The sequence below is a fragment of the Ptychodera flava genome, chromosome 14 (genome assembly GCF_041260155.1).
Source record: "Ptychodera flava strain L36383 chromosome 14, AS_Pfla_20210202, whole genome shotgun sequence".
Taxonomy (NCBI): domain Eukaryota; kingdom Metazoa; phylum Hemichordata; class Enteropneusta; family Ptychoderidae; genus Ptychodera; species Ptychodera flava.
The window spans coordinates 19,338,687-19,356,664 of NC_091941.1; the positions used below are offsets into that span (position 1 = coordinate 19,338,687).

The window sequence follows — 17,978 nt, forward strand, 5'->3', positions numbered from 1 at the left end:
CTCCTCAAGTTGGTGGTGTGGTCCATCGATCCCTTCGAAGTATAGCGCTCTCAACGGCCGGACCATTGCAAGGGAGCATGATAATATGCCTCCTATTTACATAAATATGCAATATATAACTTATTGAGGAAACGCCAATATGTAAGATGACACGGCGGATACTAAAATAGTTCTTTCGATCCCCGGCTTCTCAAATGTCCAGACGTTATATGTACAAACGTTTTGCTATTTTGCAGCTGTGACCGTCACTCCGTATCGCAATACAGTGTGAGTACTCTGAACGTTACAAAAGTAAAATTTTTGCACCCTCAAGCTACCTTCCAAAGTTTCTGTGGAAGGAAATCCGTCAGCTTGCATTGCTGCAATGGATTGTTGAAGTAAAGCTAGCTACACCTGAGAAATCTGTTTGTCTGTGGTCTAGTCACTGAGGGCGCAAGGCGGTTCAAGAGTCGATGTTTTCAAAGTATCAATCGAGGTAAAACGTTTTGCTTCAATAGACAAACAAAACTATAGCAATGAGAAATATGATTCTCCAAGAGTTATGCAATTCTTCTCATCTACCTCTTTGTCAAGTGACCAGTCCATACAAACGATCAGTCCATTATTAATGTTCGCACACCCTGACAAATTATGGGAAATATTTAAAGTTCGAAAGAAGATATTGAATTAATTTGTTACAACATTTTCTATTTTTTCTCATCGCTATGTGATGTAAGATTGATCATTCGTTCTTCAAATTGCATTTAATCATTCAAATAGGGAAAATTTCAGTGACAAAATGGAAATTTGACATCATGAGTCAACACTGCTCGAGGTTATATTGATTAACTACTGATCAATTCTCTGCATGCATGACGTAATTTAATTGCATTCATAATTATAGAGCAATGATATTATTCATTTATTTATTAAGGAGACTAAAGGCCCGGGCACAAAGTCCATTTATAGGCATCTCAGGTTATTAAAACACACAAAAGATAAAAACTATAGAATGCAATGACAGATAAAACGTGACATAATAATCAAAACAAACACAAAAATCAAAACAACAAGACAGGTAAAAAAAGTAAAATAACGCACTCTGCAGTACACGCCCAAAGGAGGAAGCAGACCTAGATAATCAATGTGCGGATTAGCTTTTAAAACGTCATTTACAGTGGTTACACATCTTAAAATGGGAGAATATTTTCTCAGATGAATTCTGGAGGCGCGCTGGGGCGGAAAATACATTTATTACGTAGCTGTCTGCTCGGTACATTAAAAGATACTTTGTACAAAATGACCGGACGATTAGAGTGTGCATTGACCAATCTAATAACAAAAGCAGCATCTAAGAATATACGCCTTCTCACCAGTGGGGGAAGCTTAAACCTGGTACATAGAGAAAGTGTACAGCGAAAAAAACAAACATATTTTTTTTCGTTTTAAATCAAATGTGCATTATTCTTCAGTCGTATAAGAGATATCAATGGATACAATGAGGAGGTGGAAGTTTGAGGTAGCCTGGACTCGGAGTTGAGTTGCACTGCATTTGGTTTTACTCTCGTTTCCATGTGTTTTGCACGGCATTGAGGGTACGTAGCGAACACATGCCTTCTGAAATCGTGTATGGCAGCACCGCGGCGTGCTGGAACTTGAGGACTTTAATTTCACCCGTATTAGAGATTGACATCTCTGCGTTTCCAATCTGTGAGTAGCGTTGTCATATAATCTGCCGATATCCTTCCGACCATGAAAAAAGAGCCATAGTAAGTGTTTGCCAAGGGAAAGAGAGGCACCTCCGGTGGATGTACGTGTCATATCATCTTCACTCAACATGGACACAGTAATCAGTAATGTAAGAGTAGATTCGAATCAATGGTTTGTACTTGCAATTGAATCGTTTGTTTCTGATCTCGCGAAATCAAACACAAAATATTATAGATTGATATCATAAAACAAACCAACCGTGAAAGTCTCTATAAACCTTAACTTAATAACTTTTGAACTTAACGTACTTTACTATCCATTTCACACCCATTTATCTATGCGCTAAATGACTTCGATATTGCTGTCAAGTTTGTATTCATATGTACCCATCGATTTTGACTCATTAAATTTGCTGATTGATATTTGTATTGAGTTAAATATGGGAATCAGCGCTCAAAGTCATATCGCAACATTGCGCATCGAATTGTTACCAACGTGTACAAAGATTACATAAACTTAAAATGGAGCTGTGAATGTGATACCGGCACCCGCTCGTTGCGTAAGCCAATTTATATAAAACAATCGTTGATGTCATAAACGCATATCATCGCGCATTTAGCACCTCAAATGAAAGTATACACATTCGGATGCAAGTATAACTCGCGATCGCGTGCAAATGGACGAGAGAGCGTGTCTACACACAGTTTAAACTTCGACCGTAACATTTACAGCGTAAGAGTTACCTTTACCGAACACGAATGTATAGGTCAATTTACAATTTGCACAATGCTTGAAATATTAATTGTCGTATATTGATGAGTTGCTCATTTTTAGCCTGGATTCGACAACTTACATTCAAGATAAAATAGATAACAATCGAATCAGCAAATGATCCATTGACTATCATATTTTTATCATTTAAAGTTTATTTATTTACGACATGTAGCTTCACACTGACGTAGAAGCTATCCTTGACAAGGTGTGGGCAGAAACGTACATATTTCGTTCACTGTCTGTCAAGGCCGGCTTCTTTCGGCAGAGTGGCAGGTAAATTTGCATATCATTAACCTTGCTGCCGTCCGTCTGTCACCTGTAAAGCCAAATTCACTGTTGTTGAACAGTCACCCTCACAACAGCAAGCTTATAAACAAGATACGTGCATTTTACCTTCTGTCAAAATTTCCAGTTACAACAGAGAACTATCTATCAAACAAAGTGGATTGGAAAAAAATATAGTTATCTATTATAGCTAATGTACAGATTAATCGATCGACCGAACTGCGCCATAGGGCACATGGGCCTGTATAACATACTAGTAAACTGTTATTCTGTTGTCTATGTACCAGGCCCTAGTACTTCTCTGTCCGGAACTCTATCAGATCTCTGCTAAAATCAATTTCTTCCTTCGGCTGTAGCCTGCATCAGTACCTGACTTCAATGACAGCCGTTTAAAAAACAAAAATATGGATTCCGGGCAAAATTAAAATAGTATAGCGGGACTTTCACTTGAACTTCATGATGGCGGACTTAAACACGGCTCAAAGTTGCAGGGAAAAAATCTTATTTTACATTTGTACACCAAGATGGTTCATGATTTGCGTCAATTGCACAGCAATATAACATAATATGGTTTAAATCATAACACGTTCCCCTTTATACCTTTAGCTGCTCGACAGGTTGATTTCGCCGCTAGCGTGGTATTTTGTTTCGCTTTGCGTTCATGAACTCTACTCCGTTCAATATTTATTTGTACATTGTTGACTGTGAAGGTTCTGCATCTGAAACATTATATTTGATTGCAGGTGGTAACTTATTGGATTATGCATATAACCAATCGATAAAGTTGATATTTGCTATATTGGGACTATAAAAACAGGCAAGAAAGTGCATGTACCAATCAACATCTGTGCATAACACAATCACATTTCTGATGTATGGTTCGCAAGACCACAAATACGTAAAACTGAGTGCAAGCAATTGACCATGTTTGCTTCATCTCGCCACTCATCCTCCGAAATTGTCATTGTCGAATTGTCAGTCGTGATCATCCGAAATTTATCTTGTCGCACTGAATGTGATATTTTATATCAGTTTTAATCGTCTTTTTAATGTGTAGCGTAGAGGATAAACAATTAAGTCCAAATAAGTTTATCGGTGTGTCGTTTTGAGAAATGGACGTGATAAGTTTGGACATGTAGGCCTAATTCGGCATCTGTTCAGCCCTTTTATCAAATGTTGCACAAACTCACTCGTCATATGGTTCTAATTTAAAGCGGTCACTTATGGTCACTTAAAGCGGTCATTTTAATAATTACAGACAAATTTCAAAGCGGAAAGTAAGACGACAAAATTAACCTAGATATGTTTTTCTTCCAAAAAGTTGTGCAAAGCGAAGAAAGAGATCATCCCACAATTGATAGTAAACCCTCCGCCAAATATTGTGAAAGTGGATGACATTGTTGAAACTACACTGAATGAGTATAGAACGCGCCTCGGGGACAGACATTTTGACTCTCAAATTTTTACTCTTTTCTGATCTACCACTTGTGGGGGCTCATTTTAAAGCTCTTGGCGTAAGAAAAATGATTATTTTGTTAGTTTTTCGAAAATCAAATATTTTGTTATTTTCCTCATAGAGTTAAAACAGGGATGGCGGCCATTTTGAATTTCAAATATCGTTATATGTCAGGTAATTAGTATCCTAGCACCAAAATCTGCACAGTGACCCCAGACCTTTGTCATTGACTCAGTAAGAGTATGGTTGAAAGTTTGATTGAGTAAACTTTAAGGAAAAGTTTAAGTCTTTCACTTTCGGAGACGTGAACTACCTCAATGTATTTACTCGCGCAATAATCGATTACGACTTTGTTCAGTTGCGACACCCTAAGGAAATCTAAAATTCTTCCGACCCGTCACATAATTTCCCCGGGGTTTGCCTCGTGTATTCGAATAATTTTACCCTTGGGAAATCGAGTCATTGTAAATCAATTATACTGCACCTCTACTCTACCCTTTTCTTTCAAAATGTCCTTTTACGATCTTAAAAAGGCAAAGCGATAGCCCATTTTCATTGAAGACAGATGTGGCGAACATGCGAAGTGTGAAATCATAATTTGTGAAGGTTTACAGTAATCATAAACGTATGATTGGCCTGTTGTCTTCCGTTAATTAGTGTGCCATAGTCGAGTATGTGTAGTTTTATGGATATTTTTAGATTTTATGTTTTGAAAGACGTGACAAAATGCTGACACAGCAAAATTAGTGATCACTGAACACACATGGGCAGCAGATGTAATATAAATATTATAAAAATACAGAGGTGTAAAAAGCGATGAATAAAATAGTGTGTGTAGTTTTATGGATATTTTTAGATTTTATGTTTTGAAAGACGTGACAAAATGCTGACACAGCAAAATTAGTGATCACTGAACACACATGGGCAGCAGATGTAATATAAATATTATAAAAATACAGAGGTGAAAAAAGCGATGAATAAAATAGTTCACGACGTTAAACAATGATGTTGATATTTTCAGCGTGATATTGACTGAATGACTGATGAAATTCGTTCATCGTGCATGTGACCATTCAAATATTAAAAGCCTCTCATCAAATGAAATAGTTTACCGACATTTAGTATGCATAAAAAGAAAACTGGATTTTTTAATTAATTTCAGTCATTGTGGTTTGTGACGATACGCTGACCTTGAACATGCTAGACCGTTATCTAGCAATGATCCATCATTCAATTTTCGAACTGCATGTCGCTCGCATGTAATACTTGGCAACGCATCAAAGTGGTTGGTTTCCGCATTTTCGACACACAAACAACAATTTCCTAATGTTGACAGGCCCGAGCCAAGTGAGAGAGATCTTGTCATTACGTGACCTTGAAATTTGGGCTGGTTCTGATGTTGAACTCCTTCTAATTGGTACAGCTCAGCCTTGCCCGATTTCTGCTTCTTACTGAACACATTTGATAATTTTTTGACCTTTTTCCAATCATCTTGTTGCTCCTTTGTGATTGCTGTGACGACGACGGCCAAATACGACAAACCAAACAAATACCATACGGCAACCAGTATGTCGTAAACCCACTGGACGTTACCGGGCAGCTGGCTATCCCTCGACGCCACGAAGTCGCCGAAGCCAATGGTTGTCAAGGTTACAAAGGTGTAATAGTGGGCGATGTAAAACTCCCAATTTTCAATGTGCATGAAGACGAAAGCAGGAACAACCACGAAGACGAACCAACTGAGCAGACCGACGGTGAATAATTGCAGCAACCGTCGCAGCCATCTTGGTGTCTTGCGAGGCAGTAATCGACTGATTGCCTTGCATCTTTTTCTGAACTTTGCCTGCCAGCGATCACCAATGTCGCTGAGCAGGCATCCAGTCAAGGGTATCCCTATCAGTGCGTACACGATGACGAAATTGCGACCCCAGAATGTTTTAGGAACACTTTCTCCGTAGCCTGTAGATGAAACAGATCATTCCTAAATTACACTTGGTGATAGAGAAAGCCGTTTGCAGAATTACAATCTCTCTTGATATAAATTAAAATGCATTCGATAAATGTTGATCTGTTGTATAGGGTTTGAACAAAAGACATAATGATCCGATTCACATTCTAGTTAAGAAAATTATTGTAATTTTGTATGGTCGTAATTATTCCTTACTAGGGTTTGACAGTATGATGCCCCCCGCCCTCTCTCTCTCTCTCTCTCTCTCCTCTCTCTCTCTCTCTCTCTCTCTCTCTCTCTCTCTCTCTCTCTCTCTCTCTCTTTGAAGGTATAGGATGCCGGGAAATTTCCCTGCACATTTTTTATCTAGGCAGTTTTCGCATTGAAAAGTACTAAGTTAGATGAAGATTTTAGATGAGTATGCATCCAAAATTCATGTGCGGATATGAACTTCAATTTTCAAACCGAAGTTTCTCGATGAATAATTTTCGAAAACACGTGTTTTATAACCGTTGAAAGTCTTCTGCAGCAAGGTATAGGCCTACTGCTGAAATATTCAATGTAGGTCCTCAATGGGATATAAGTAATATATGAACTACATTAATAAAACAGAAAGCATATACATGTAGCGGATGTTTATCGATGTGAAAGTTGTTAATCAGTTGTCAAATCAGTAAAGAAACAACGATCGCGGACGAGTCACGTATAGGCCTATATCACCATGGTGACACCATCGGGTAATAATGCATCGTTTGCATACAGATCTCAATTATAGGCTATCATGCAACACAAAATTATAAGATCGGACAATGTCGGTCCGTTCTGTTTTTTAAGGAAATTTTGAAGTTTGGACATGGAGACGGTACCACACTATACGCAGATATCTAAGTTAAAAAAACCAGACAAGTTTTAGGAATACTATTCTGGCATTCATCTCCCCAGGCCACCTTGTATATGTACAGATCTACCCTTTTGTCATAACTTAAAGGAAAGAAGCTGGAACTGACAACGAGTGTTGACGTACAACTGGCACTTGAATACGGAACCATGGCAAGGCCTCCCGGCCCAGCCGCTAATACATGGGGAGATCGTGTCACTTTCATTGAAATTTATCAAACTTGCAAAATGTAAATGAACGGGCACTGTGTGGGCTATCTTTTATTGTTTAGAGATTATTCATTTATTCCACAGCATTTAATTGAAGTTAGTGAAAAGTCCAACGGTACATGTACAGAGCATAGCATGTAATACAATCTTTGCGTCTGTCAGTCATGCGCCATTTAATTTGACACCGATCGCATTGGTCGCATTGATCGCACGCGACCTTTGTCAACAACTAACTGAAGCTCTTTGAGCACAGTGTTAGTAAAATTTAAATATCAAGTAAGTCATATTATATTGGAACAATTTGTGAATCGCTGACAGGTATTCACAGTTTTATTTGGGGTACGTCATATTTGATATTCAGAATATCGCAAGTTTCTGCTGCAAGTTTTTTTTTCGCAATTATCTTTCCACACCATTTTATTGCATCAAGTCAAGGAGACAGGACAAATTCTACAAATGCATCTCACCTATTGTTGTGACCACGGTACCAGCAAAGAAGAGAGAGCTGCTGTAGTCCCAATCGGTCGGGTCCGATGAATTGTAGCGGGGAGAAACGCCGCTATTGATGGCCGACACGGCAGCCGAGATCAGGTCCTCCATTGCGTCTCCATCAACGCAAGTGTTGTTGCTCAGCCATGTTTCTTTGAAGTGGCGTATGGTCTCTCGAGCAGACTCTTCGTTGCCGGCCTCCAAAGCCATGAAGATGGCGGCGCCGATCACCAGGTACACAAGAAAAACGATGCATAGAATGAGCATAGATACCCAATGCATGGTTGTTCACCAAATCTTCTCGATCAGGAGTGTTCGTCAACAATGAGACTGATTGAGGTGTCCGCTATACTCTCCAATACCGATTGACTCCTTGTAACCGCAGCTATACCGTAACCTGTAAATAGATGGTAAGGTATTAATAGACTCAGCACGGTATTCCTCGATGTAAACGAAACTTGTCACGGTCAACTAACGCAGTCTGACAGACATTAGCGTGCAATATCGTAAGAGATATACCTTGCCAATCAATACAAAAATTGATGTTCTGTGGGGTTTTTTTCAAATAAGAGTGGTTCAAAAAACTGTATTTCAACCAGTTGTTTCTATAATTATCAACATTACATCTCATGAATAAGTGAGTAAGTAAAGTAATACAATTATGTGCATGCACCTCACCTCATTAGCTCCTGCTGGAACCAATTGCGTTTTCACTGTGTTCTGAATTCTCCCTATAAAACGCTTCTACGAAGCAGTTGCGCAGTCGCTCCACCATTAATTAGGCCCCCTGGCTTTACCGCGCTCCGGTTCATGTGTACATCTGAGAGTTGAATGCCTTGTAACACCCCATATATTTCTCCAAATATACTGTCCCCCGCGATCGGCGACAACATTCCGTTTGTTAGATGAAACAACACGGAATGATTGCAATGAATGCAGTGGTCATTTGCAATCGAATGACACGTCCTTGAAATAAGTTGGTGCTGTGTGCCCTATTTATTCATACGGGTAGTTTGACGACCACGACTATGATTCTGTATAGGCCGCGATTTTCATCGACGTATTTCCCCTATTTATAGCGACACTGAAAAACATGACGCATATACAGTCACAGAGCAAATTGTGTCTCTATCAAAAGCACAGGGAGCCGTGGAACGTCATGTTGTTGGTTTTTACGTTTTGTTTAAATATGAAATATGAAAGTATTTACATTTAAGGCCGCGGCAACGAAAGATGTTGTACAGTTGTTGTTCGGTATGATTTCTTGTATATTAACTTTTTCGCGACAGATAATGTTAAAGTCTTAATGGTTCTTTTTATTGTGTTGAGGGGAAAGATTTGCGGGCAAACATCCTTGTGTCTGCATGCATGGTGAACTAAAGATAATAAATTATTGGGAAAATATGGTATACCTCTTTTCCTTTATTTTATTTTTATTATAAGGAAACACAAGCAAAAGCAGAATGAACAACGTGGTTTCCCCGAACTCGACGCGAGTCGGAGCTCTCTGTGTCCGAAATATAATAGTCACCTGTCCCTTAGCCCATACCAACGCTTTAACGAAACAAACTGGCATAATATAGGCTGGAGATACCGTAGTCATGAACATCAAGGTACGTGCTGTACATAGAACTCTGCGGATAAACAACGTTACAAACATTAAAAAGAACTATTTCACTTTTACATTATACGCTTCATGCTAAACGAATTGAACCTGCACTTTTCGATCGTAACAGTCATTGACCTCGAACTTAAACGGATGGCGGTAAGCAGACTGCGCCCTTCACGTATATACGTTTGCTGCCCGTAAAATTGACATTTTGGCATGAATATCGTTTACACGTACTCCATTGAATCTCTGGAAAACGAGTTCAGGGTTATTTCTACTCGAAATCAATACGGCCCTTTCCTGACTTTCAAGGCAAAAGGTCGTCTACAAGACATCAGGGCCGAGACTCTCAGGAAGGTTGTCTTTGCTTATTGTAAATGTAATTTACATTTCATTTCATTTCATTTTATTTCTCGAAATCAATTTCATGCAATTTCTAAATGAACAAAATTTAATAAATTCAAAAAAAGTAAAAACAATAAACTGGAACAAAAACGCAAGCAGTAAGAATAATTAGTGTATAAAGAAAAAAAATGTTAAAACAGCGCCAGAAATTAGAGATGGCAAAATGGAAAACAATATTAAAGTCGATAAAAATTAGCATCACAAAAAGAACAAAAACAATTAACTTGAAAGCAAAACAGCCAAACAAAATGAAAACATTTTTTGACAAGGCTGTACTTTTCGGGGCAGGAGGCGAAGCGCGACTATGTAGCCTTCTGAGCTTACCGACGGCAAACACAATTTGGTAGCCAGCATGGTGTTTTAGGAATGCAGAATGCAGAAAACTGGTCATCTCATACATACACTCATTCTCCGTCCCGGCACCAGGTTCTGCCTTCGTTATTTTGACAGTCGTCACTCCCTTACTGAAGAGAAGAATAATCAACCCGGCGCAGTAGAATACTTTAAAATACTTTACTGCGAACTACTTTTATTTATGATCAGTACGAGGAACGATTCAGGGCCCTATTGTACCGATATGATATCCGATCATTACTATTGAAAAAAAAAAAACATTTAGCCGTCACCAATCTTTAAAATATCATATGAAGTTCAACTGTTACTTTATTACTCAATTTTTGGTAATTAATTCATTTTTTTTCATTTTTTTTTCAAGTTTCTGCTCTTCTTTCATTTTCTTCCAAGCTAGCACACGCATGCCAGAGAATTACAACTTCAGCTATCCACAAAACAATGGGCTCCATTTCCAAATTTCAAACGATCAGGTGTTTAAAAATCAAGTGGCCATTTGAGAGTACCAAAGCAATCTTCTCTTGGCTCGTGAGGCACACTGTAACTCAACATTTAAGCTTATATGTGTACGTGACAACATTTTCAGGTTTTTTGTGGGGAACATTTGCTTGTCTGACAGTAACAAACTATGAAACTACGTGACTTAATTCGGTGCAGTACGTATATTAGCTCATTCTCGCGAGCCAAAGCAATAATTTCCACTCCGCTGACCTACGCAAACGGGTAGCGCTGAGCTGTTAATGTTGCCGTAAAGAGGCACGTACTTTACGACGATGATATTAGCTTTGTTTGACAGGGCTGTATGTTGCCGGCTATCGGCTTTGGCGGCCAATAGCCGGTAACAGACAGCCCTGCCATACGTATATAAGCTATACGTATATAAGCATGTCAGGTCATTCATTTATTGGAATAAAGATATTGTGAAAATAATACGGGTTTACGAAAAAACATGTCTGACAACGGCCCTGTAAATGAGATTTTACTCTACTTTTCATTTGTCCACCTCACAAATATTCCTTCTGTATAAGTTTCACTGTTTTGCTTCGCAGTACACTCACTTCAGATTAAGACCATATGTTTTTTATTTATGAATAACCATGGCGACGATGCGTTAACGGGCCTGTGAAGTGACTTGTGTCAAACGATGGCTACTGGCGGTAAACAAAGGCAACCGCGTGGGGGCGCTTTACTTGTCAGGGCTACCAGTAATTTGTGAAAACGAAAGTATCAGTACTGTCTCGTTATTTTCCAGTAAACGGCGTCTTTTCCGGACTACCGTAATATTATTCTCGTATAGACGAATGAGATTCCAAATCAAAGTATCAAAGGATTAAAAATTTTGTCCTGTGTTGGTTTTCACAGTAAATTTCATCATCATCATCTTACTACTTGACATACAACAACCTGTTTTTTTCCGAAAAAGTTTGACATTGTCATTGAAATATGGAAACAATTGCTGATAAATTAAAGCATCATGCAGCTCATTTCTGTTGGTCTGGTCAAGTACAGTCTTTGCAAAGATTGTATCTATTCATTTTAATTTCAGGAAAATAATTCCAGGTGAGAAGTTGAATTCTAACAGTCAACATCATTATTATGATAATTCTAAATTAATCACTACTATTTAAAACACAGATGTATTGTTTGAAGAAATTTTCACTTTTGTTTTTATTTTCTACAAGTTTTCTTGTTCCTACTCCCCTAGCATGTTAAGATCCACATCGTTCAGCTTGTTAACTCATAGACAATATAGGTGGGTGGGGCAGGGGCTGTCTATGGTGAATTCAACCTGTAAGCTTACATGTGTAGACTGCATCGTTATTGTACACAAGCAATCTGGTCCTAACTAGAATTCAAATGTAAACAATATCAGTGTGTTTCACATGCTGTGTGGAGAACTGAGTTGGTGTTTCAACATGCTTTCAGGGAGTACAAAAACTTGCAATTGACGTACAAAAACAAAATCAGTGTAAACAATCATCAAAAGTCACAGCTAATGGCTCATTGAGGTCACCTAAAACACATGTTAAAATGTTACACCACAGTTTTGAAGCCAGCTATAAGAGTGGATATGCCAAACAGTTGTTTGCATTTAGATTATTAAACTAATCAAGACAATACTTCATGGCCACTCAGATGACCTGGTTGATAAAACTAGTTTCATAAATCTTTACACCATGCGGACAATAATTCACTCAAGTCAAACTGATACAATTTCAGCACCATGTTCTTTATTTTGTGTAAACTTTGACATGTGAAGAGGCAAAATACTGGCCATCAGGATGATATGATATGAAAAACAAGGGAATGGTTCCCATGGTTCCAAGGAATAGAAATAAACAACAGTAGATTTGTTAAAAAATATCGGCAGTATTGTTAATGAAAACCATACAAAAATACCAAACTGACTGTAACATGTCAAAAACCAAAGTATTTCATTTCTTATAGTATTTTTCTTCTGATATTGTGACGTGTATTATTACTATTGCTGTACAAGTAGATGAAATATCAAGTAAATGTATTTGACTACATTTGCATTATGGTATTTGACATATCAAGGATTTGGCAATGCATTTGTTAACACTGTGACGCTGGTTCAGAACAATTGTAACTGAACATGTAAAAAAAATGTAAAAAACATTAAGTTACGCATACTGCAAAGTACAATAATTCACAGAGTTTTTCAAGCAACTTCAAATTCAAAGATGTTATTCGGTTCAGAAATGGCATTGACAGCCACTATATGAAAGTCAATTTTGGCATTGAACCATTTACATATTGTGCTCTTTGTTAAAGTTGATAACAAATATAAAATTTGAATTTATCATGGAGCAAAGCAGTAAGGCCACAGCTCTATTCTAAGAAGAGAAAACATCCTTCAAACCAGATATAGAGGCTGCCTGTCACGGCAAAAGCTGAAACTTGTCCAAAAAAGTCTGGACTGAAGGCGGGCAATGAAGAAGAAAAAGTAGTTTTCCTATGCTGATCAACACCACTTAAGATTTGTTTTTACCTTTGCCTTCTGCTATTTCACAAGTTTGTATGTTCCCTGCCATAAAAAACATGATTAATGACATACATCTCTCAATTCCTCAAGAGAGTTCTTGACATCAACACTGATAAGCACAATAAAGATTTCCGAAAAACTAAGACCATAAAAAGTTCTCTTACACCAAGAGCTTTTAAATGAACCCCCAAATGTAATGGATCAGAAAAGAACTGTAAAGTTTGAGAGTCTGAATATCTGTCCCCGAGGTGCGTTCTACAGTAAGTGATGGGCTCTCCAATCTTCAAATATCAGTGTCTGCTGAGTATGGACTCTGCCAAACATATTTTTGAATTTGCAATGTGACCTAAAAAGTCCTTGAGGTCACAAGACACATGCGGGCAGGTCTTAATTGAGATCTGTATTGTCAAAAAGTTGGCTCGGACATATATTTTCTAGATAAACATACTTCATGATCATCATAAAATATCTCTGAGGTTGATGAACCCTATCTACAAATTTTTATCACTAGCTATTTGAGGTGGGCTAGACAAGAATTTTAAAAATCAAAGCAAGATTACTAAAGAAACTTTGTACTTTGCAACCAAGTAAGTTATAAACCTGGCCGCGTAATCTGGATGCATGAATGTTTGCAGAATTTTACATTATAGCCTCATAGCTTGTCAAATGTCTACCAAAATCCTCAAAGGTCCAAAACACCTTAACAAGCCCTTGCTGCAGCCTCATTGTTATTCAGGAAATAATAACATATCTTTTTGAATGCACACAAATAGATATAACTACTCTATGAATATTAAATATCATAAGTGTGTTATTCATGAAATATTCACACATCTTTTGGAATTACACACAACCACTCCATGAATATCATTTATCATAAGTGTGCAAAAAGCAAAATAATGGAGAATAAAACAGCCTCGTGTGTTTGGAATATTTGAAGAGATAGTTGTACATAAATATTCAGTAAATATGTTTTCCCCTCACTGGATATCATATAAAGCCCAATTAGGCCTATATTTATAGTATATTTGTAAATCACATGGCTACATAAAGTGTCACAGAAAACTGCATTCTTGCACTGCAAACAATAACTCTCTCAAGGATAAACTTCATCCTAACCTCAAATGCTGACCACCTGACAAAATCAAAAAGTCACCTGCAATCGTAATCCCGTCTTGAGATCTTATGGTTTAAAACACAATGCCAATATTTACATTTTAAGTACATAATATTATTCAGTTCCCTAATCGATCATATCGAGGTCAAAGGTCACACAAAGTTAAACCCTTCCCTCTCATCATGATTATGATATGTAACTTGTGCGTGATTTTATTAATCAAAATATGCTCCACATTATAAAAACATGTATAAAAAATACATGGTTAGTAAAAAATATATATCTTAGCTGTATTCAAGTGTTACTTATTATACTGACATTTTGGCTTTATATATATGATGAAGCAGTTCCATTTACCTTGTCAATAAATCCATTATTTACCCTAGTTCATTATACATAGTATAGAGTTCTCCGTATTTCTTCCTTAACTGATCCTTTGACAATTAAATTTTGGACTCATTCTTACTTTACACTTTGAACTCTGACCCTCTGTTAACCTTTGACAGCTATCTAACTGTAGGAACTTGCTGTTTCCTATCTGTTTTGTGACCAGAAGATACATATTTGTCATATTTAAAATGACTGCAACAATCAATATCAAAAGTTAAAAACGTTTTGTTATATTTTTTGTCAATTGTTTAAATGGTGAGATAAATGGACCTGCATACATAAACAATTCATTGCATATTCTTCAAATTAACAAACGCTACTCATAAAATGCCTGTATATAAAAAAGTTTAAAACTACATGCATAATAAACATAAAATGACAGTATAAGCATACAATTATAAAATTCACAATGGCACCAGTAAGGACTTACTTATCATAGAACGGCAGTACAATATGCCAACAAGCACACAATATGTTAATCATTTTGAATAACGCACACAAGTGTATGGCATTAGTAAAAAGCACTCACAAACCCTGATAAAAATATCAACATATGTCTGCAGAGACACAAATAGCATTCAAACTAACAAGCTTTTTGAAACAAAAATGCTACTGTGAGAAAAAAATCTACACATTCACTAAAAATTGAAAATTTCATAAAGGATCTAGATCAGCACACTTTTAATTGTACATAAATGTTTTGATGAATTAAGAATTAATGTCTGAAACAATATAACATATATGTTATTAGGAAATTCATGGAAACTTAGCTCTACCCACAGTCCCTCCACCACCCCTGGGTGGAGGGACTGTAGTGCTCTACCACAAAGACCTGAGATTTTCTCTTGATGTACAAAATGTTTTCTTGAAAACTGTTTGTGACACAAAGCTATGTTTATCACACCTGTGAAGTTCATGATATGACTTTGGAATGTTGGATCCTGCATTGTTATAAACAAAGTCAATGCTAAATGATATTGCATTCGCACTGTACTCTTATTGAGGTAGTTCTCTGAACCTAAAGATCTACTGAGAATTTTCAATACACCGCAAACTCAATTTCATAGATCTCCATACATTTTTTCCTCAGTTTAGTTAAAAAAAATATTATTTCCAGTAACCTGTTCTTGAAATTACAGAGATATAAAAATCCCGTATATCTATTTTTAATATCAAAAGTATTGCAAATTTTTTAGACTTGATTTGGAAGAACTGAGACACTTTCCATCAAATGCTGATATGATTAATTTCTTTTAAATTTGAAAAATATATGAACTATTGATACCTCTGGCAGAGTTTATATTTTTTCTTGAAGATATTGTAGGTATCTGGTAAATGTGTTAATGCTCCTTTGTGTAAAGAGTTATTCTTTTCTGTATTTCATGGAAAATGGCCCAACACTACTTCCTGTTGAATAACAATTGAAAAATGCAATTCGTACGTATATCAGAAAAAAATGTCATTTAGCTATGATTCTACAGATCGGTGCTTTCTTCAGTTGCATTTTCACCGACAGCTGTCATTTCTTTGCCATTTTCGACTAATGCAAGCTTACTGTATGCTTCATTTTCCGTTTCATCTTCCACAGATGCCGAGTCCCTGTCTCCATTATCCTTGGACTGTATATTTATGTTTTGATTCTTGTCACTTTTCTTCTTTTTAAAGACTTTTTTCAGCGTGCCAGGCTGCTGTTCCTGAATCTTCTGACAGAATGCAAATATTCCGCTGACCAAAGATATGCCAAAGAGGAAGTAGATCGCAAGAGCCAGCTTGTAGACAATTCTCCAGGCGCCGGTGATCGATTCACCGTAGGAGGCCACGTAATCACCAAAGCCAATGGTGCTCAGGGAAATGAAAGCATAATAGTGAGCAACGTCCACGGTCCAGTCCTCGACCGCCCAGAAGATGACCGTTGGTATGACAATTAGTGACACATACAGTATCAAACAGAACAGAAACTGGATGAAATATTTCCGGAATTTTTTGTACTTCATCTTGCCGAAGAGACTCTCTAGCCGCTCAGAAAAAGACGTGTAGAGTGATTTGTAGAGCTCTGCGATGGAAGCCAACATGATGTAGGTGAGCGGGATTCCGATGGTGGCATAGAATATGCAAACTGTCTGCCCAAGCACAGTATTTGGTGATAAGTTACCATAACCTGTCAGAGAGTCCATGAACAAGTGTGTTTAGATAATATAAAGTGTGGCAAAACATCAAAACCAGGATTATACCAGACACCAATGAATGATTTAAAAATTTTTAGGGAGACCAATGCATAGGAACATTATGGCAAAAATAATAATACATATTACATGTATAAGATTTTAAGTTTCATTGCATCTTTATAGTTTTTCTCCTTCCCCAATGAAGCACCTGTGATATGGTGCAGCAATATCTATACAAAGTCCTTGCCTTCAGCATCTCTAGATGGAATTGAAATAAAATAAATGTATACACACACACAGAGAGACTCACAGACACATAGACACAGACAGTCACAGACACAGACACAGACACAGACACAGACACATATATATATATATATATATATATATATAATATATATATATATATATATATATATATATATATATAATATATTTCTTTTTTTTTTTTTTTTTTTTTTAAACAAAATCATGTCATTTCAGCTGCAGTCAGTTCTTTACTTTTCATACAAATTAAGTACACTGACACATTCTTTTTCTATCCCAATGCCAAACACCAAGTAAGTCATGAATTATTTGGGGAAATTGATAGTTGTTATGCTTGCGTAGAGCAATTCACAAATTGAGTCAAGTCAGTGGTTTGACTTTTGACCATCATAAAAGATGACGTTTACACAGCAGGGGTTTTCAGTTGGTCACACAATTACCTGGAGTATCATCTGCTGATTAATATTTCTTCATAGAAATTTGTAGGTACATGTTCCGAAGGGAGTACTTAATCCATACTCATGATCGATCTATCACGTTGACTACCCTACGCTATTACCCCTGTTATGACGGCATTAATGCAAGGATCTCAGCTCTAACATATGGGACATATTTTGAGTGCTTGCAAAACATATGTTGTATAAACTGAACCATACCAGAAAGCCTTCCATCTTTTCATTTCATACTGTCATTACTAAAGACATCTAAGGAAAATAAATACCATTTCATCTCACACTTGTATTTTAAACAACAGCAACAATAACAGTAACCATTATAATGATAATAATAAATTTCTGATTTTATTTCACACGCTTTTGAAAGTGTGGGATCTCAGACATTAAGTGCATGCATGCCTAGGAACACACACATGAAGTATTTGTTTTCCTCTTCGCATAAAAGGCATAACAGACCTTACACT

General features: G+C 37.0%; 2 protein-coding genes across 4 annotated transcripts in view; both read right to left on the minus strand.

Moving 5' to 3' along the window:
- Positions 1–933: 933 nt before the first annotated feature.
- Positions 934–8,881, minus strand: LOC139149646 (potassium channel, subfamily K, member 16-like). 2 transcript variants are annotated; one of them, XM_070721492.1, is made up of 3 exons: positions 8,427–8,881; positions 7,727–8,145; positions 934–6,163 (listed from the first exon to the last, which is right to left on the minus strand). In XM_070721492.1, exons 2-3 carry the CDS (start codon positions 8,028–8,030, stop codon positions 5,367–5,369), a joined length of 1,101 nt encoding a protein of 366 aa, XP_070577593.1. In that variant the 5' UTR covers positions 8,031–8,145; positions 8,427–8,881; the 3' UTR covers positions 934–5,366. The 2 variants fall into 2 exon arrangements, with proteins under 2 accessions (XP_070577593.1, XP_070577592.1); XM_070721491.1 differs by lacking the exon at positions 8,427–8,881 and adding an exon at positions 8,268–8,347.
- A 3,441-nt stretch (positions 8,882–12,322) lies between these two features.
- LOC139149648 (potassium channel, subfamily K, member 16-like) overlaps positions 12,323–17,978 on the minus strand; it is a 30,739-nt gene continuing 25,083 nt past the window's right edge. For both annotated transcript variants that reach the window (XM_070721495.1, XM_070721494.1), the window contains exon 4: positions 12,323–16,785. In XM_070721495.1, coding sequence (XP_070577596.1) covers positions 16,103–16,785 — 683 coding nt within the window. In that variant the 3' untranslated portion in view covers positions 12,323–16,102. The remainder of the gene's footprint in view (positions 16,786–17,978) is intronic.

Coding starts and splice junctions, on each gene's coding strand:
- LOC139149646 (XM_070721492.1), bottom strand. CDS start 8,030: ATGCATTGGGTATCTATGCTCATTCTATGCATCGTTTTTCTTGTGTAC. Junction 6,164..7,726: donor TACCGTGGTCACAACAATAG/GTGAGATGCATT, acceptor TTTCATCTACAG/GCTACGGAGAAAGTGTTCCT.